Here is a 21,429-nt window from a genome sequence, read left to right as displayed (position 1 = left end):
AGATAAGGGAGCGTTAAATACCATACTGCTTGAACAAAATGCGTTTATTATAAATAAGGATTACATTTATTTCAAAATGATTTAAAGTGAGCGAAAGCATGATGTGGGCTACTCGGATTAATTAAATATTATGAGATTGGCTAGGATTAATATATATTTTTTGGAAAATTAATTTTGTTCAAAACTATCATAATTCAATGTTTTTTTTGAGCAAATATTTTTTATACAAAAATAGTTATTCCATTCTTTTTTATCCATAAGCCTATTTTTAAATAGATAAATTACTTTGGTGTCAGCATTTTGTCTAGAAGTCAATTCGGCGGGAATAGGCAAATTCCATGCTTCTTCAATGGTGGGCAACGCTGTTTTGGCCCTTGTTATGCATTAAATAGAAAATAATTTTAAAAAATATGTTGTCGTCCATTTCTTATAAGCGATTTTGAAATTCTTGAAAAAAATGGTAACAGCTAGGATTACTAATTATTTTTGAAATGTAAAAAAAATCCTACCAACAGAATTTTGGGGTACAAAATATAAATTTTACTTTTGAATGTTGAGATGTTGATAATTGCTGCTCAAAATAGTATCCTTCAATTTTTTGATACGAGGCAAAAGGGCAGGATTAGGGTCTCCAGCTTTAGTTAAATTTTATTTTTAAAATTGATAATAAATTTAAAAATAATAGAATAAAGAACTATCGCTAAATAGATTTTAATTGTTATTGTATATAGCTTTATTATGAAAATAACATAAATAAGGTTAGATAATTTTTGGTATTCTATAATAAAATATGAGCATATTTACTGTCCTTACTTATTAATTACTACTTCTTATGTCTAACTTATATTAAAAAACTTTAATGGGATAGCATATAAAATGCTTATAGGCATCACCCCAGCTGTTCTTAATTCTGAATAGAATTCTTAATAGCGTTCTATTTAAAAAAAAGGTTAGGTAAACTATTTTTGGTGGGTTGATTGATTTTTAAAAGTAAATGCTAATCAAAATTCTTATAAAATAGACCTCAACCATACAAATTTAACAATTTTTTTTGGAACATAAAAATTGGTTTATCATAAGCTTAATAAAATATTCTTTAAGTCTATGAAACCAAAAATAATTTAAAATTATGTCGAGATAAGGGATTAGCCAGAAAAAAATTTAAAACGAAGATCCAAATCCGATCAAGTCCTGTCGGATCTGTGAAGGGCATCGTCGTTTTAACGTTTGCTTTATAAATTGATATTATTAAAATTATTCATTCGTAAACTATTATATTATAAATTATCGAAATTGAGGGTGGAATTGCTTAAATTGGATTTTTTCTTCTTCTAAGCTAAATTATTGAGCATCGGTGGTGGCTGATATTTCGTTTATGTATGACTCAAAAAAGTGTAAGGCTTATCAATTTAGGCAAGTTAAGAACAAATTTTCTGTAAATAAAAGCAAAAAAACCGATCCTATTCGATAGAAGCAAAATATGAATGAATTGAGGCTTTATCTAAATATTCGCACTAATTGACTAAACCTTTGATTGCGTTGGCGTAACAAGTTAAAGCGTCTTTTGGCATATTACATGTTTCGTAAAGTAGAGCTAAATTGGTCCAGGCAGGCGTAAATTTTTTGTTCAATTGAATAGCGCAAATGTAAGCTTGAAGGGCATCCATGGGTTGGTTTTGTTGTTGGTATAAAACGCTTTTATTATTAATTTGAATGATGATAAATAAAAATATTCAATTTTGCATCAAATAAAATATGGGTTAAAAAGAAAAGTAATGCAAGCATTTCATTTAAGATTAAAATTATTAAAACTCAATCAAATATTATTCAAATAATGATATGATTTTATTATCACATGTTATTCTACAGAATTTAGAATGAGGTATCATCGCAAAACATTTAAAAAAGTATATTAAACCCGATTGAACACCAGGTGTCGGCACTGCCTTCTGATTTGTCGATAGAATGCCTATAAGATATGAAGGCGTCGTGAATTTTTCCGAGATTGGCAAAACATCTTAAAGAGATGATAAATTGTATAAATTCCAATTGCCTCCTCAATATATATCCATTAAAAATTAATAATATGAAAACTTAAAATATCAAGCACATTTTTATATCCTTCGAAATTCCAAACCAATAAATAAGTCTAAATATGAGAAAAGAATATCCATAAGATGCATCTCAATGAATTAAGCAACTTTACTATGACAAATCTGTATATTATGAATGATACAGTTTATTAAATAATTGAATCCTTAAAATAATTTAAAAATATCAAAGTAAAAAATCTTATTTATTAAGAGATATATTGTTATGTAATGATATTTATCTAAAACCTTCCCAAATAATACCAGGTCTGGCCACTAGTTGGATCCAATGAGATAGCAGATTGCAAATATCTTATAGCGGCGTTTTCGCTTTTTTCTTTGTCGATTACAGGCTCTTTAATGATTGGATTAGTACAGTTCTCTTTCTTTAATCCACTATTTTTAATGAGATTAGCTTGGTTATTCGAATAATTTTGATCTATTAATGTGTTGCTTATAAGTGGGATGTTAAAACAAATCGTTGTAATTATAGTTATTAAAACTTTAAAAATTAAAATAATAAAAAATGATTTTGAACTAAATATAAATATATTTATTCTTAAAAGACAGCTCGGAACATTTTAAGTTTGCATAATTAAAATGTTAACTGAGAAACCTTACTACCGTATTATTTATATACGCAAAAACCGAAAAAGTCTTATATTATTGATGTTTTGTAGTGTTGTTAAAATTTACTTTTAAAAAGTAACTGGTTACAGTTCCAAGTTACTTTATAAATTATTTATATAACTCATCATTTTTAATAAAAAAATTTTTATCATACAAAATAATTTTGCATTTTATAAATCTCAATTATTTAAATGAAGTAATAACTTGAAAAAATATACAATGTAATATTTTTTGCATTGACGAAATAAATCAAAATATAATATTTATTTTTCAAAAAACAGTAGTAAAGTAGAAAAAATAACGCAAATGGGGGCATAGTTCACCCTTATTTAAAAGTGTTATATCTCACTTAAACATCATTAAGATTTGATATTTTAGACATTTAACCTTATATTCATTATAATTATAAAAAATTTGAATATTCAATATAAAAATAATGAGAAATTTTGTGAAGTGTCGAAAATAAAATGGCCTTAAATATGATACATCATATTTTTAGTTTTATAAAAAATAATTCAAAACATGCAATAATTAAATTTATATTTAAATAACTTGTTTTTTCCTTTTAAAATTATATGATATAAAATAGGCGTTTTTGAATTTAAAAAAAATGCTCATATCTTAAATATTATTAATTAAAAATGGTAAATTTTCATAGTTTAGTATTAAATAAAGGACTATTTAAAAAACCAGGTTATCAATAGGTTATTTTTGTATAAAAATCTCGGAGTATTACACCCCAATATACCACTCGTGTTAATAAATTTTTATGGATTCTCAAAAAATAAGGTTTCCTCGACTAAACAAACGTTCTACGAGAACGCTGACTGGGAAGTCATTAAAAAGACAATGAATGAGATATAAATATTTAACATATTTTAAAAAGTAACTAAATCTCAAAAAATTATAACTATACAGTTACTTAGTGATGTAAATAGGCTCGATTTGAGCGGATTTAAAAATTAGCGGAATCTCGAGGAGGCTTAGGTAATATTTTTCTGACTAAAATATTGAGTTGGTGGTTTTCAAAAATTGACTCAAATCGAGCCACTTAACAGCACTACATTAAATTATTTTAAAAGTAACAAGTTAAAGTTATTTTTATTGCAAAAAAATTTCAAAAGTAACTAGTTATTTTGACTAAACTAGATTGGTAAAATTTCCATAGTTAAAAAATAAAAACAAGTTATATATATTTAATATTACGACGAAGCTGAGTTTGAGGTGGAAAATAAGCGGAAAAAATTATGATGCAACCACCCGACCTGTCTCAAGCAACTGGCTTTTATAGATGCGTCTACTTCGATATACCTATTTTCAGCGGCGTTCTTACCATTCAAAAATGGAAAATCGCTATTACTGTTTGGTAATAGTTGTGGATGCTGCTTGTTTTTGCTGTCGTCAACAGGGGAGCTCAAAATAGGGGCAGAAAGTAATTTTTCGTAAAGTTGTTTGCTAAGTTTCACATAACCTCGGCATTCTAAGAGGTGGGCCACGTGGAAGTATACTTGATAGAAAATTATAAAAGTTTAAAATTCGTATATGACTAAACCCCGCTTTCTTACTAACCCTATAAGAGTTCCATAACAATGAAAATCGATTCATCCGATTAAAAATTAGAAAATTTGTGTTCCTATAACTATAGTTAGGTAATTACTAATTACTATATTTCTAGCCGTTTAAGCCAATTTTTAGCCGGGTAAAAAATCGGCTAAACCAAGTTTTTAGTCGGAAACTTGACCTAGGAGTTTTTCTTAAAAAGATAGCTGCTCAAATTTGGAAGAAGCTATTATAAATTAAAACGTTTTAATGTTAACGAATTTTCTGACAGGCGTATAAAGATTATTACACAACTATACCTATAACAGTATAAAAGTTTACAAGGAGAATAATAGGTAGTATCATTTTTTAAAGCATTTTTTTTTATAAATTGTTTACTTTGGGCATGAGACGTAGAAAGGGCGTTAGCTTCATCGATCAAGGCGAGCTGAAAATGCTTAATTATATAAAATATAAATCATTTTGTGGAATATAATATTGAAGTTATTCAGTATAGTGTTCATAAATAATTGATTAATTTAAAATTTATATTATTCATGATTCCAAATATCATACTATATTAGAAATATTCTTACATTAAAATTAAGCAATTAAATTTTTTCTTACTAATCGCCTTTAGGTCAGTGTATATTTAAGATCTTTTGTATAATTCCATATGGCAGTGCACAGATTGGCCATATTATGATAATGTAAGATTTTGATATATCCTAACATGACCTCTTTAATTGTTTAATATACTCTGAGATTATTAAATGATCTTTACAAATAATATTTTCTAAGATTTACTCTTTTTTTCTCTAATGTTAAGAAAAGGTTATAAAGAACTACACAAATTTAAACATCGATGCTTGTTTTTTTAAACATAAAGCAAACGTTAAATTTGCAAGAACTATTAATAAAACACCATAGGGAATATTCTTAAAAGATAAGATAAGTTCTATAAATTTTATGAATAATATTATATAAAATTTAGCGCATTCTAAAATGTCTATTATTAACTGCATCACTAATTAAAGAATAATTCCAAATTAAATAGCCAAAAAAATCTAAATGGAAATATTAATTAATCCATTGAAGAAGGGAACAAACAATGACCTGACAATGAAATCCCAAATTAAAGGCAGAAATTAATGAAAATTAAGAACATATTAGTCTCTATGCATTATGGGAATCTACTATGCGCCATGATTGAAAGAATCGGAGATATAATTCGACTAGAAGAATGTGATACAAAATTTAAATTAATGAAAAACTAATAAATAAGATTCGGAAGCAATTAAAAGTAATTATTTCTGCATATTCTATTATTCATAAAGTTTTGATATTTATTGTTAATAAAATATATTCTATGGTTTAATCAACCTAAATGATCTAAGAACTCTTCAAAAAAGAACAAAACTATTCATAAGAATGGATGAAATTAAATGGGACATAAAAAAATATAAGGTAGAAAATTATAAAATTGTTTTGTTAAAAACTAACTTTAAGACTATATTTCAAATTGCCGCGTATTTTGTACAAGATTCCAAGTCGTAAGTGTATTTCATTCGCACGCGAAAAATTAGGGTCTACATAGAGAGCTTGGAAGAATGCATTACTTGCTCTAGGTATTTTATATTTATAATATAAATAAATTATTACATAGAAAAATAAACCCTTTAAATACGTATCTCTGCCTGATGAACAATTAAATAATTCATATAATATTCTTTTCGACAATGAAAGTCGATCGTTATATTTAAACAGGCGAATCGGTTTTATCAAGTTCGCTAGTGTAAGTAGCGATTCATCCTTCTACGGTTCGTAGAAGGTCATAAAAATAAAATTAACTCGTGAATGGTGGTACATCTAAGGAATATTTATTTATTTTATTAAAACTATAAAATTGTGTGAAAAGTAAACTCTAAAAATGTTTATTATAATTATAATGTAGACTTTTTTAAACATAAAAATACATTTTTATGGGCGCTAAAATGTTCAAAGAAGAAAAAAAAATGTTTTTTTTATAAAGTAAAAATAAAATAAAGTACAAAAAAAATTGGGCAAAGGTCGGATTTGATTTTAAAAGTTTTATAGGGTATTATTATTATGATATCAAAAATTATACGTTAAAAAGTAGTAAATTTGAAAATAAAATAATATGGATTACTTTAAACCCAAACCATTAAATAATAGAGAAAAAATATTATAGGAACTATTCAAGATCAATCATAATTCACAGCAGAGATATGCAAAGCCCGGCCCGTTTCGACACGTTAGGAATTTTAGCACAAGTGGTCCAGCCTGGCTTATTTATTTTTTTTAAAAAAATTTCCTTTAAGAGATCTCTAATTCATAATGCATAATTATAATTTTTAGTGGGCATTTTTTAAAAAAAATAGTCCAAAGACTTCTAAATTACCTAAATGCCTATATTAGTTAAACGAGATATTTTATAGTTGTCCCATTGACATATAATACCTTTCTGACGATGCATTCATATAGGGCATTTGAAAGCGTCGTTGAATGTAAATCAACTAAATCCGCCATTTTGGTAACCCATACAGTAATTATTCTCTTGTTAAAATTACTATTAGATTGATAACTTGCTTCCTTACTATCTCGATGATCAGGCAATTCTTTAATATAAAGTTTAGGTCAGACATAGAAATAAATTAGCCTCTCGTTTAAAATTTTTGATAATGATATGGGTAATCATGGCGTCCCCAGCTGTTTTCATTTGTGTACACTTTATGCATCGTGAGTCTAGGTATTATTATATGTCATTGCGTTGCCCAGACGTGGCCCTTATTGCAAAAAATATGAGGTTATCGAAATCCTTATCTTGCATTCTTGTAGCAAATTCGTGGCAAAAAATACAAAATATGATATTATGTGTAATAATTTTACATTAATTTTTGTATACTTCACCGTGAATTCGCTTAAATGTGAATGCAGGGTTACTCGCCGGATAGTAGCTCAACTCAAGGATTGTTCATCAGAAGGAAATATATAAATTAGATAATGAAATATATTTAAATTTAAAAAAAGCTAACCGAAGTTAAAGAAGGTAGGATTAAAGAAAAGAGAGATTGTTTAGGGTCAATATATTTTTTTAAAAAAAGTTCTTAATAAAATTTAATTATTTTAAATTATTTCCTGTCGAATCTGATAGTCTTATGAATACAAATAGTTTTAATAGAAATTTTAAAAAATCAGCTGTTGTAGTGACAAATTCCTTAAGTTGGACTTTAATCTTTAAAAATTGCAAAAATAATTTTAATGTGCTAAAATAAATATTAAATTAAAATGGCGAGACCACAAACTATTTGAATAAAAATAGTATGTAATGCTTTCTGTAGCAATCGGATTCATTTAAGCCGCTGTTAATAGAATAAAGATGCCAGCCGTAAGAATTTATATTAATATTCGTAATAATTTCAACTGAATTGACTGAAATTCCAATAGCCAATTTTTTTAAAATAAGTTATTAACGAATATATAATTAACAATTTCAATATGCTGTTATTATATCGTTCGCATTTATAACATAGTTTTTGAGAAAAGAGATGGAGGGGCAAAAAAATATGGAGGATTTGATAAAAATTGGACCAAATAAAGTAAAGCAATGCTTTAAATATGGTTAAATTACTTGTTATCGAGGTCTGTAGCGGGCCTGATTTCTCAGATACGACTGAAAAAAATTATTTGTCCAACCAAGCCCGTCTCAATATAAATTGTCAAACTTGGCCCTAATTTTTTTGTGAAGTAATTACATATTTTTCCCCCTGCTAAAATAATGAAATTGGGATTGACAAACTTCGATTTAATCTTTTAAAAAATGACTATAAACCAAAAAATATTAACAAAGCCTCGAGATTTGATCAAAAGAGGACCAAACCTTTTTGCCAACTGTAAGCGAATCTCGAGACCTTGGTAATATATTTTTTAAGAAAAATCTTCAACGTTTTCAAATGAAAATCTATATAAAGATGCTTCGACCTCTAGCTTTACCAAATATTGGATTTATTTTCTTTTGTAATTCCAAACCCCAACTAACCGCTATCCGAAAAAAGTATGCCAGGTTTGCGATGGGGTCTGCACTCGCAGACCTCAGATGCTATTATAGAAGGTAACAATAATGAATAAATTAATTGTAAACAATTAATTCATAATCAATGATGCACCTCCTTAACTTTTTTCAGCCAGTAGTATCATTCCAATACTAACATCGATACCGGAAACCAGCCCAATAATAGTTGCAAAAATTTCATTTTGAAAAAAATTTGAATATTTTGGACGTTCGCATATTACAAAAATATTGTGCTATCTTATATCAATTCCGAATAGTTTTCCATATTTTAAAAGTAATAGGTGTATAAACATATTTAAAGTCCCCTGTGTCATTTTTAACTAAATATTATATTTAACGTTTTTTATGACTACCAGGGATTTAAATAACCGCTAAACCGGTGTCAACCAAACCTGAACCATCAAAAATTTGTTACTCGTACCTGAACCCAGCCTTAAAAAATGCATATGAACCAATTTGAACCTTTTTAAATTTTAGCCCTTTTAAAGATCATCAATAATCAGTTTATCAATAATTATTTTTACATGTTTTTATAAGTGATAAAATTTTAAAAAATGTTCTTTTCTTTACTTCTAATACGCTTATATGAGAAAAGTTTGGACGTTTTAAAGGTTCAACCCGAACCGATATTATTATTTTTTAAGAACCAAATCTGAACCGAAACAGATGTTCGTTACGAATTAAAAACCTCCAAATACTTCAATTTCTTAGACGTTCTAGTATAGCCCTTAATCTTTAAGGTTAGAAATTTGAATTTAATTATCATTTTGGGGGATCGGCGACTAGTATCGGTTAAAATTAAAAGCAGTGGCCCGACATCGAAATTACACTCTAAAAAATTATTGAAAGCAAAATATAAATATATATATCTTAATTTTGATTTAATTTAACATTTTTATTATTAGAAGTTAAAAGAATCTAAGGTCTAATTTATAGTAAAGGGGTTATGTTTCAAGCGTTACAAAATTAAGCCAATAAATAGGTATAACATAATGATCATTGTTTGCGTTATTTCAAATTATATTAACATTCGCTATGAAGAATCAGCTGTGATTTCGATGGCGTTAAATAACGTAACGCGTTTACAATAAATTAGGCATAAAGACGAAAAGAATATTAATATTAAAAACAATACTTACACCTGATTTTAATGTGAAAACGGCTTTACATAAAAACAAATTTGTTTATTAGTAAATTTAGTGGGTGCATTAGTATTAAGTATTTATATCGTGATTTATGATCAAAGTAGATGCGCTTTCATTAATAAATTTATGAGAATTTGATAGATTTCAATAAAAATGGTTCAATACACTAAGGTGTAAAAACTGCCAAACACTCGGCTTTAATTACTTTTATTATCGATTCATCGTTTTGATATATAGTATATACATTGTATACCTTTTAAAAAAGGCTTTCAAAAAAATATTGTCAAAATATGGATGGTTTCTATGATGTTTTTATTTTTTAAAAAAAAAATTGAATTGAAAGAAAATTAATATAATCGTCATTTTATATTTCGAATTTAAATAAGACCTTTTGACAACATTCTATTTTTTTCCTTTAATACAATTTGTCATCATAGATGTACCAATTATTTTTTAAAAATATCATATTGGCCCAATTATTTTTTTAATCGATATCTTGAACATGATCGTCAAATTTATCAAAATTTTAATTATAACATATGATTGAATGATTCAAGGTATATGCAAAAATAATCCATAATATTTCTCACAATCAGTGTTCTGGATAGATCTAGATCCGGGACTCTTATTTCCCCGAATCCGTAACAAAACCCCTCAAAATTTTTAAAATTGTAAACCGGGATCCGAACCAATTTTTTAAGTTTAATTAATGCATGATAAGTACAAAAAATATTAGATTAGGTCCTTATATAAAATTTCTTTGTTTTTACACTTAATGAATGCATTTTATAATACAACTATCTGAACTGCGTTTCAAATTTTTTAACTAGTAAATTATTTAGATTTTTTACAAAATAAATTTTATATACCTCTTTCTATTCGATGAATAACATTGGCGATTTATTATGAATTCATACCGGACCTGAACAAAACCTGAAATGAATCCCATTTTTTTAAAAATCTTCAGAACAAGAACCCGTGCTAAAAACCGATAAAATTTTGCTCTAGAACCCATTTAACAATAGACTAGTGATGTTAAAAAGCCCGATTCAAGTTGATACTTAAAAATGGCCCGATTAAAATTTTAGCCCAAACAATATTATATAAGCCTCGAGATGTGGAAAATAAAGGTTTAAACCCTTCTGCCATCTATGAACAAAATCTTTAAGCTTACATAATTTTTTGGCTAAAATCTTAATCGGGCTGTTTTTTTAAATAAATCTTTTAACAACTCTAGAATAAATTCATGTACATGCTCATGCATCCCGGGGTATGCTTAGACTGAGGACCCTTCAAATACATTTTTTAAGCCAGAACATCGAAATATATAAATTAGACATTTAATAAAGTTTAAAATACAGTTTTAAAAAATTACCGTTGGATTTTTCCTAATTTCTAAAGAAATTCTAATTCATTGATTTAAAAAAAAAAGATAACACCATTTATTATTTTAGGCACAAGCAAACACCCCCCCCCCCACGCTGGCTACGCTTGACCTTTGAGGTTCGCCTAATTCCCGGGGTGTTCTTAACAGTATAATGTTTCAATTCTAAAATTAACAAATTTTATGCGTTTAGAAGAAATCGGCGTATAAAGTTAACATCGTTTCTTATTTTTAAAAAAGGATCTCTAGAAATACAATTCAAAACCGACAGATAAAAGTAATTCATTTCATTTATTATATATTTTTTTAACAAAAAAAAGCTAAGTAAGCATTTGAAAAACCGTTTTTTTAAAAAAATATAAGAAAAATATTGTTGGATTTGACCTTAATATATTTTTTTATCGATATTTAAAGTGCAAGCGATATATATATAATATAGTATAAAATGGAACATAATAGTGCGATTTAAATGAGCAAAAAAAAGCAAACCAGTTTGCGTTTTTATTAACATTTATAAATTGTTTTTCAATTTACACGATACCATTTGAAATGGATTATTTGTGTTTTGCATTATGAAACGCAAACGCTCAATTAGGTCGAACTATAAACATTTTTTTTTATTAAACTTTCTAAATTAATGTAACATTTTTAATTTTATACACCATTATAACAATGTGTAGGGATGAAAGAGGGGTTGTCAAAATTTTATTGATTTTTTTTTGAGGTATGGTATATTTTTTTTTATCAAAAATCATATAAAACAGTCACGTATACATTTCATAAATTTGATCAAAATCTTTTGGTAATAAAAAGATATAGCTAAGTTCATTGTTCATAACAAGGTTAACAGGGCCATATAACAAATTTTTAGTTGAAAACTTGCATATTTAAACATCTAGAGATCAACATTTCCTGACCTTAACCTAAGGTTTTTTTCGTGAAGAAAATCATAATTTGCATGGCATAAGATGCCATTCCCGGGCCAATTCTTTTCAAATAAGGTCTGGAGCTTTCGAGCGATGTCGATTTCTAGCCACTGTTGCAAAACTCGAGACTATATAATTATAATTTATCAGTTTTTGAATATGAATTACGGAATATTGCATTAAAATATACCTTAAAAACATTTCTAAATATTTCCACTGGGAGGAGGGGCAGATCATACATGGAAAACCCTCGATGGCCCTAAAGGTTAAATGAAAAAAGAAAACGAATACCATCAGAGATTCAAAAGTTAGTAAAATTTTTTACAGCGGCATTGCTAAATTCAATTTAAATATTTTGAGCAAAATATTTAATTGAACGTTATTGGGTTTTTTTTTGAAATATTAGATAGCGTCGAAAAATTAGTAATTTTCAGGTAACGTCTGTGGCTTAGTCGGTGAGTGCGTGTATAATTAATCGATATTTCTGAATACGAAAGGGGCAGATTTTCTTTTCTAAATCCAACTAGATGTTTGGTTCTTGATAAGGGATAAGATAATATAGAATATCGAAAGCGACCACGTGATTTCGTTAATATTATATTAAAATAGAAGTGGGTCTTATTGCATTCTAATAATATTTGGCCGTTATTTTGCAAATTACTATATGACAACCAAGACCATATATAATTTCCCATGCAAAGCGCAAGTTGAATGTTAATAAAGGAAACAAATATTATTTTCTTTTCTTTTAAAAAATATAAAATTCAATCAAAGTCGAAAAGGTATAACCGCGAGTGATTTATGTTTTATTCACATTTGAACTCAAAGCTTAATTAACAGGCTTTTTAAAAATTAATTATAATAATAATAAATAATTGAAATTTGAAATTCAAAATATCAAAATCAAATTTTTTAATTTATTAGAGTGTTTATTAACTATAATAATAGTCATTTTTAATGCGAGGTTTCATTTAAAGCTAATCTAGAAAGTTAATTATAAGTTATTATTCTATTGTATTTGCAATTTATTAGATAGAAGCAATCAATTCCCTAGGAATTTTATTGCAAGGCCATAGACCTGTTTTCTGAAGGTCTTTTTGTATGATTACATTTTTTTTTAAATTTAGGAATTGACATTTTTTAAAAAAAAATAATTTCTTTTCATTCTATTAGCTTGGTATATTTATTATAAATGACTTTTATTGGTTAAGATTATGAATATAAATATTTCAATTAGCACCTACTAGTAGAAATAGTATGTATTTGGTTTGAAGCTTTATATAAGAAATGCTATAATCAGTAAATATAAAATATAATAATTCTTTTTTTATCAATAAATTATGATCTAGCCAGGGTTGCAGGATGTCAAGATTAGGCCCTAATCCTCACTAGAAGTAGGCGCAGCCTGCCCAGAAACCCGCTGATAATTTAGCAAAATTTATGACATTTCCCTTCATAAAAATTATTACGTGCTGGATCGGATAACTTGTACAAATCCCTCGCGTTAAACTTAACTCTTCTGACACTGTTATTTTTTTAAAAAAAAAATTGTTCAATTTGTTAATAGTCAAATCAATCATATTCAGTTATCGACATTTAAACTATTAAATACAGAACTGAACATAAAAAAATATATTGCTAGAAGAAGGCAAATTATCAAGAAAAAATTACAAAAATATTCAGGGGAAAAATGGACGGATTTCTTTTCAAATAATAACTATCCACTTATAGACATTTCCAATTTTATACTCTCAATCACACTCAAATGTATCCATCATTCAAGAAAGTATTTGGTCTACCGCGTGGAGAAAAAGACTAAAAAAATTGCATTTAACTTGAGTTGAAGCTTACCACATAGTTTAGAAAGATAAATAATTATTCGTGCAAATTTTTAGCATATCCTATATACACTGATAGAAAATCTCTTTTGCCCCTCTTTTATCATTAATCCATAAAATATAGATTTATGCTTTGTTTTTAAGGTAAAAATAATAAAGTAATAATTGTAAATAGTAGATAAATAAAAAATTGAATCCAATTTTGTCATAAAAATCGGTATTTCAGAGACCTGCAAGCCCGGTTCGCATCTTAATTTTTTAAATATACCCGGGGATGACCTAAAAAATTTTTTTTTAAAATAGGCCGAGCCCTGCAAATGGTACCACTGCAGTATATATATATAACAAGTAAAATTATGGAGAAATAATGCTGTCAGGTGGGTAAAATAGGGAGGTATGTGGGTGGGGGGAGCAAGGCTGACCTAAAATAAAAATTTAGGCCTCGGAGGGAAAATATTTGGCAACTCTGCCTATGCAAAGAGATTATATTTGAATTTATGTATAATATATCTTAGTGTGAAATATAATGATAAAAATTTTATGCCAAAGATTATGAGTTACAAAATCTATATGCAGGTAGAGGTATTAGTTAATAGTGCTTACAAATTGAAGCGTCTTTGTTTTGCATTTATATTAACTAATGCATTTTAGGGCTGCATCCAATACCAAAAATTTTTTGACATATCATTAAATTTTACAAAACCTGTTCAAAATTTAAATATTATTAATAAAGGTAGCATACCTACACCATTCCTACCATCATCAACTTTTAAAATCCCTTATGTACATATATAGGAATTAATGCCTTTTCTTATAAAATCTTATTTAAAAATGAGTTAAATAAATAAAAATATTATTAATCAGAGTCTTAAAGTGATCCTTTGGCACAGGCGCGTACGCAGGAATTTGGTCTGGGGGGGGATAATAAATTTTTTTAAGAAATAATATTTTTAATTAAAAATACTAAGCATAAATTTATTAGGATTAATAACTTTTCTAATACACAATTTTAAACTAATGTGAATTTAAAAAAATTATATATATAAACCGGCATTTAAATGTGAATCATAAAATATAAAGTGAATATAACCCACGATATGAATCACTTAAATGACCCAAAATTGAAATTTGAATTTTTTGAGCTTTTAAAATATATAAAGTATAAAAAATTTAAATGTTGTAAATATAAATTAATACACAAAAAGTTTCTTAGGAATAATTGTATTTTGTATGTTTTGAGCTAATTTTTCAATTATCAATCCTTGCTTGGCGTTAAATGTCTATGAATATTCAAAAGATCCAAATCATTCAATCTACTTTCAGATGTTGTATTTCATAGGTATGTTTTTCACAGACTTGCAGGCCCGGCTCCCGAATTTTAATTTTTTTAAATATACCCGGGCCGGGCTCGTAATTTTTTTTAAAAAAACACCCGGGCTGGGCCTGAAAATTTTTTAAGAAAAAATATCCGAGCCGAGTTGTATATTTTAAAACCAAATATTTGAAATCGCCATTATTAGCTATAAATATCAAAAATAAATATAATTTATTTTAAAAAATTCGGGCTGGGCTAGCCGGGCCTGAAAATTTTTTTAAAAAAAACCCGGGCCGGAAAAAATTTTTAAAAAAAATCTGGGCCTGGTCCTGCAAATGGTACCTCTGCAAGGCTCTGTTATTCTTCTTAAAAAAGTGAATGTTCTCTCATTAGTTTACTAAAGAGCTGCTAATATATATATAACCATTTTAATAATTGGGAGTATTATCTAAAATGTGTTTGAAATAAAAAGCATCCATAGCATTTTTTGGGACTGTATCAACCATAGTTAATCTTTTAATCATAGTTATTCAGCTAATAAGGCATCATAAGATATTTTAACATCTTCATGATAAAAATATAACAAATATTTATATTTTTTTTCTATCACCATATGAAAAAGGTTGGGAGAGGGGACATTTGTTTTATAATACTCTTCTACTGATCCTATATTAATGTTTTGATGATGAGCTTGCTTGCTGCAAGTCGAGGGGGACAAATATTTAACACGTATAGCTCTGCTTTTGACTCAACAATAACATATAAAATATGAAATTCTTCAACAACACTAGCTCTATTTCCTTGAGTTCTAATAAAATGCTCTCCGCTATTCTCATCTTCTTAATCAAGTCAATGTTATGTTTTTGAAAAGTATTACATAAAATAGTTGTATAATTAAATAATACATTCTAATGAGAAAAAAAATTTGGAATAAGTATTGAATCCAATAATTTTCTTGCTTCTGAGGAAATATTTCTTTCAAGCCATTGTGATATTTCAGTAATAGCATTAATAATCAGCTCTTCTAACTCCAAAATAGCTGTTACTGTGGCGGAGACTCGATCTCGTTGGACAAGCTTGCAATTTTTTTCTCCCTGTTGGACAAGGAGTTTCAGAGATAATTATTATTTTATTAGAAATTTAGATAAATATTACGCCACTAAAATTTGAAAATAATAGGTAAATTACGCCAAGGAAAACTTGAAATCGAAATTGATTGATAAAATAACTTAGTAGATGAATGTGATAAATAAATGTAATTAAATATATATATATATATATATATATGAGATAAGAATAAATATTAACAAATATAAATTAATATTAACAATAATATTTTTGAAAAATATAATCCGGCATCTGCATTTTTTGGCTTTGGGGGGGGGGGGGGGGATTTGTCCCCCTGCCCCCCCCCGCTGCGTACGCGCCTGCTTTGGCATAATAAATGATAAATTTAAGCACCTTTATAAATTTTCAAAATTCAATATTCATAATTATATAAAATTTTAAAAGCTGATTGACTAATGGTAAAATATTAATATAATGTATTTTTAATATTATAATAAATAAAGTATAATATATAAATATTAATTGTTATGTAAGTGTTATATTATATTTGCTGAGTTGTATATTTTGCTTAAACGTTAAATTATTCATCAATAGTATAAGCTGATAATTTTTTTCGCCTTTTGAAGTTGACTAGTTAGATTATGTTAAAATTACTTTCAACCTATGTATCAAAGATATTTATAAGAGGGGGCACTAATATTGGGGGTATTTAGCTCCACTTATTATAGACCTTTAGCTATACAGATTTTATAAAATCATTTTGGGTTTTCACTTTTTTAAAATTAAAATGCTTTTTTTCTAATAATTTAATTATAGACGTTATTTTAAAAATTTATAAACTTAATACTAATTTTTCTTTCAAATTATTTATAGTGATATATTGTAAAAATTTATGTAAGAGAGGTGGTGGGAGGTGTGTAGAGGGGAAATTTTTATTAGATTAAAATAATATATGAAACAGGTTTGCGATGGGAGGAATTCTCCTCCTCCCCTTGGTTACGCGCCTGCTTTCAATAATTTCAGTCATTGAGTAAATATTTTCTCATATATATGCTTTTAAGAAATAATCTAATAGCTATAGCCCACGATTCAATCATGACATAACAGGTCTGTGCACCATAGTTCAAGACATATATTTTTTAGCAAATTGCATAAAAACTTTTTAGTTTGCACATTTCTAATACTAGTTTTAGATACCTATTTATTTTTCTATTTAAAAAAAAGCTTATTTATTAATTCGTATTGAAGTTTTGAAATTTATCTTTTTTAGGTTTTGGACAGAACCTTAAAATGGTATTTTGGGTTAAATAGGAAAATGCTCTGTTTCTCCCAGAGTAAAAAAGGAGGCAAAAAACCTTTGGAGTCAAATTTGAGAAATGAAACCATCGTTTTTATAAATATTCAGAACCTGAACCATTTTCATCCAGATTTAAAACTCTGGTTCTTCTCATCTCACATTTTAATTTATTATTTAAGCAACGGACGCTTAACGTTTCTCAATTTGAAAGCGCTATTATCATAGGCGCCGACTTCATTGGAGAACTCGAGGATCTCACCCCATTGAAACATTATATAAAATAGATAATATTAACATATTAATATTTAAACATCGAATTAACATTTCTTTGAAAAATTTAAAGCCTCTAATAAAAATTTTTACAAGTCTATATCGCCTCTGACTATAATAAGATAGGATATAATAATCAAATATCTACTAATTGAAATTCAAAAGTTGTTGTTATTGAAATGGTTTAAATAAAGGATTCTTCAAAATGTAAAACCTATCAAAAACTTTGGAGAGCCCTCAAATTTTTTTTTAAAATTTTTGTCATCAATGGGTATTTGATAATAAAAAGACCATAAAAATCAGAATGCTCAATAAATAAACTGATATTTATCTTAGATATATGATTTTTTTTTAAAAATAAAATTTGCCAAACCCACTTTTTAGGCCAATAAAAATAAAACGAAATGTTATGATTCGAATGACATTGAAATTGTATTATTTATAAAATATAAATAATACTTTTTGAAGGAATTATATTTTATTTATAATAAAAATGTCAATTACCATTTAACATATAATAAGATTAGGAATGTGATGTTTTCGAAATTTTTATATAAAGGTATATTTTGAAATTAGATTGTCATAGATTTTAAATGATGTAAATCGATTGGAATTTAAATTGCTTCGTCCATAAATGCATCATAAAATAACGGAAATGAGACGTTGTTTTATTTTGGATAAAAAAAAAATTTGCATAGTAAAAATTTTGTTTTGGAAAATACCAATCAAAATATTTTGCTTGTCTAAAGTCTAATATTTTATAAGATAATATTATTAAAATAATTATTTTAAAAAAAAATTTGAACAAAAAAAAATTATATTGATTTTTTTAAATAAAATGCGAGAAAAATATATATACATAAAAAAAATATATTTTAATAAATAAATTTTCATTTTTATTATCAAGGCTATTTATTTAAAATGAACGGGGAGCAGTGTGGTTTTATTTATGTAAATTTATATAACACAAAAAAAACAGAGTAAAACTAAAAATTCAGTTATAATTTTTTTGCTTACTCACTCAGAGTTTAAATAAACATAAATAAATTTATAATTTAATGTGAATTTGTTGATCGATGAATTTCTTGAATCAGTAAATAAAATATTGACAATAAAATTTAAAAAATCAATAACATTTTTTAAAAAAATAGTTTGTATACGATAAATAAGTATAGTAAAACGTAAAAATTGAACTCCCTTTTATCTTATAAATTTGATCTACTTGGACAATTTTATGGGGTACTAGTATCAATAATGTATATATAATATAGATTGATAATCATTTATTATATGCAGTTAAAAGTGTCCATACCTATCAGCTATATTTATTTCTTAATATCATTTCTCAAATTATTTTTTTAAAAAATAATTAATTCTTACCCAATACCTCTGATCGGGAATTTATTTTTTTCGGTTCATCGTCAGATTAGACAAAAAACCATAATAAATAATATTACTTTGCATTTATATAGTAAAAAATTAGATCTTTAAAAAAAATATATAATAAATAAGCATCTATTGTTCTTAATTACTCAAACGTAAAATTTTTTTTAAAGGAGACATTGTTTTTTTTTACTATGTAGTACACTTAAATTCTTCTTTGTTTTATTTTATTTTTTCCTTCTCAAATTTTTCAATTATTCTTTACATTTTTTTTGTTGTAACGTTTTTATATACGGATAATTTAAATAACGCCCAAAAGTGTTTATGGTTAATTAGTGAGACATATGGACACAATTAAAGGGTATCTATATTATAATTTTGTTATTATTATATAATAATGGGATTAAATGACTCCGAAAAAAATTAGACAACCAAACCCAAGGAGTCTTTTTTTATCGATTTTCGTTAGAATTTTATGTTATCAAAAATCTCATCCTAATAAAGTTTTTTTTTTAAAATTAAAAAAAAATGTGTCCTGAAATTAAATGAAATAAAGATTTGGGGAGGATTGGAAAAAAATGGATACAGGTGACAAAAATTAAAAGATTCTTTCATAGCAGATAAAATTTAAGGAAATGATTTTAGAGAAATTAAGTTTTAGTAATAAATTTAATTTTTCGGCATATAAAAATTAAACACCCTCTATCCTATCTCCTAACATGAACAAATGTCAATTCAAGCTTCAGGACCATAGCCAGTAAGATTTAAAAGAGGTGGAGGCAAAGTTTATTAGTTGTCTATATAGAACCAAACAATTATCAAAGGCCTGTAAAAAAGGTTCCTAAATTCATCCAATAAAATTTGTGGGGAAGGCAAAACACAACAACTTATCCATGAAAATACTAACAAAATCTATGGTATTCTGTAGCTTTAGAAATAAGTGCATCCAGGATTTTCCAGGGAGGGGAACATAATTAGGTGCGGGTTTCCCAATAAATTTTACTGAAAATCTTTGGGCCCACTTATTATAAACCTTTTCACTTTTTTAAAAAAATGATTTTTTTAAAAAAAATTTAAATTATAGTTTAAGATCTGTTTTACTTTTACTGATTTTTCTTTCAAATAATTTTTTATAGAGATATATTGTATAAATTTTTGGGAAAGAGGTAGGTGCAGGGAGTGTAGTAGAGGTCTGCAAATGGCAAATTTTCAGGCCCGGCCAGTTTGAGATTTAATTTCTGCCCGGCCCGGTAATCCAGAAATATATCCCATGGAAAAATAACCAGTAATGATCAGAATTTAGATTTTCTTATTAAAGCACTAAACACAAAATGTAAGAAAAGTAAATAGTATTTATGAATGATAATAATAGAGGGTCATTTAATCATTAAAATTATAAGCAAAATAAAAGATATTATTTAAACAAGATTAGGCTTTAATAATAATTTTTTCTTCTATTCTCTATTAGCGCTGGGCATCCCTACTTTATGCCCGCCCGGCAGGTTAATTTTTATGTCCAACTCAAATATTTTTTCAGATGTTACTAGGCCCATGGGCCGAACCAGGTACAGGGCATTGTAAATCTCTAGTGTAGAAAGAAAATATTTATATTGGCTTAAAATGATCTTTACGAGAACATGCAAATTTCCGAAGGGAGGGGGAGTTCCCGTATCCCCACCCCTTTGGCTAAGCTGAATTACATTATCAAATGGCAAAAAATATTGTGCTTTAGTTATCTAATTTGAAAGCTCAAATTTAAGAATGTTTTTATTTGTATGTTAGCATTAAATATAATGTAATCCATGAATTTTTTTACGGTAATAATTAAGAAAAAAATTATTGATTTTTTTTTCAAAAGTCATATATTTTGTATAAGCAAAAAAATGAATTTTAATTTAGTAATTAAATTAGATGAGACAAAGAGGTGGGAAATCGATATTGACTTTTTATAAATGTTAAGTTTTGAAGGTTTAAACTGTATTAAAAAATATATAGAAAACCAGATAATAATCAGAGGCGCACTGGCCATTAAGCGTAGCGGGAAATTTCATACGAGGCTGATGGAAAACGCAGTCCTTTGGATATCATGGAGGTCTGTTGGTAAGGTTAAAAAAATGGATTTCATTTTATTGTTACTTCATCCCTTTTATATTTAATTTTTTCTTATATATATACCATTATAAGCGAAAACACTTTCTTTCTATCTTCGGATTAACGTTAGGCTGTTTTCATAGTGGAGACGGACATTCGCCCCTTCACAAGTCAATCTCATATTTTTGAAAAATGATATAGTTAATAGTAGCATATGACTCGATACGATTCGCCTCTAAAAAACATCCGTTATGATATTCGAGTCAAGGTAATGAACATTTAAATCTTTCAATTGATTTTGACGGATCAAATGCCAATCTCCATTATGAAAGCTGTTTTAACGCTGGACATAAGCTTCAT

The 21,429-nt window shown here is 26.9% G+C and overlaps 1 protein-coding gene across 3 annotated transcripts in view; it reads right to left on the bottom strand.

Moving 5' to 3' along the window:
• Positions 1 to 21,429, bottom strand: part of LOC135924960 (lysine-specific demethylase 6A-like) — a 47,529-nt gene that overhangs the window by 11,979 nt on the left and 14,121 nt on the right. For 2 of the 3 annotated variants that reach the window (XM_065460094.1, XM_065460096.1), the window contains exons 6-13: positions 5,763 to 5,883; positions 4,659 to 4,716; positions 3,927 to 4,227; positions 2,340 to 2,543; positions 1,919 to 2,017; positions 1,529 to 1,695; positions 545 to 635; positions 286 to 373 (exon numbers count right to left, since the gene is read on the bottom strand). In XM_065460094.1, coding sequence (XP_065316166.1) covers positions 286 to 373; positions 545 to 635; positions 1,529 to 1,695; positions 1,919 to 2,017; positions 2,340 to 2,543; positions 3,927 to 4,227; positions 4,659 to 4,716; positions 5,763 to 5,883 — 1,129 coding nt within the window. The remainder of the gene's footprint in view (positions 1 to 285; positions 374 to 544; positions 636 to 1,528; positions 1,696 to 1,918; positions 2,018 to 2,339; positions 2,544 to 3,926; positions 4,228 to 4,658; positions 4,717 to 5,762; positions 5,884 to 21,429) is intronic. The other variant, XM_065460097.1, reaches the window with a different exon arrangement.

Source organism: Gordionus sp. m RMFG-2023, chromosome 2 (assembly GCF_954871325.1).
Source record: "Gordionus sp. m RMFG-2023 chromosome 2, tfGorSpeb1-WG-v2, whole genome shotgun sequence".
NCBI classification, from domain to species: Eukaryota; Metazoa; Nematomorpha; class Gordioida; order Chordodea; family Parachordodidae; genus Gordionus; species Gordionus sp. m RMFG-2023.
This window is presented reverse-complemented; position numbering and strand designations above follow the sequence as displayed.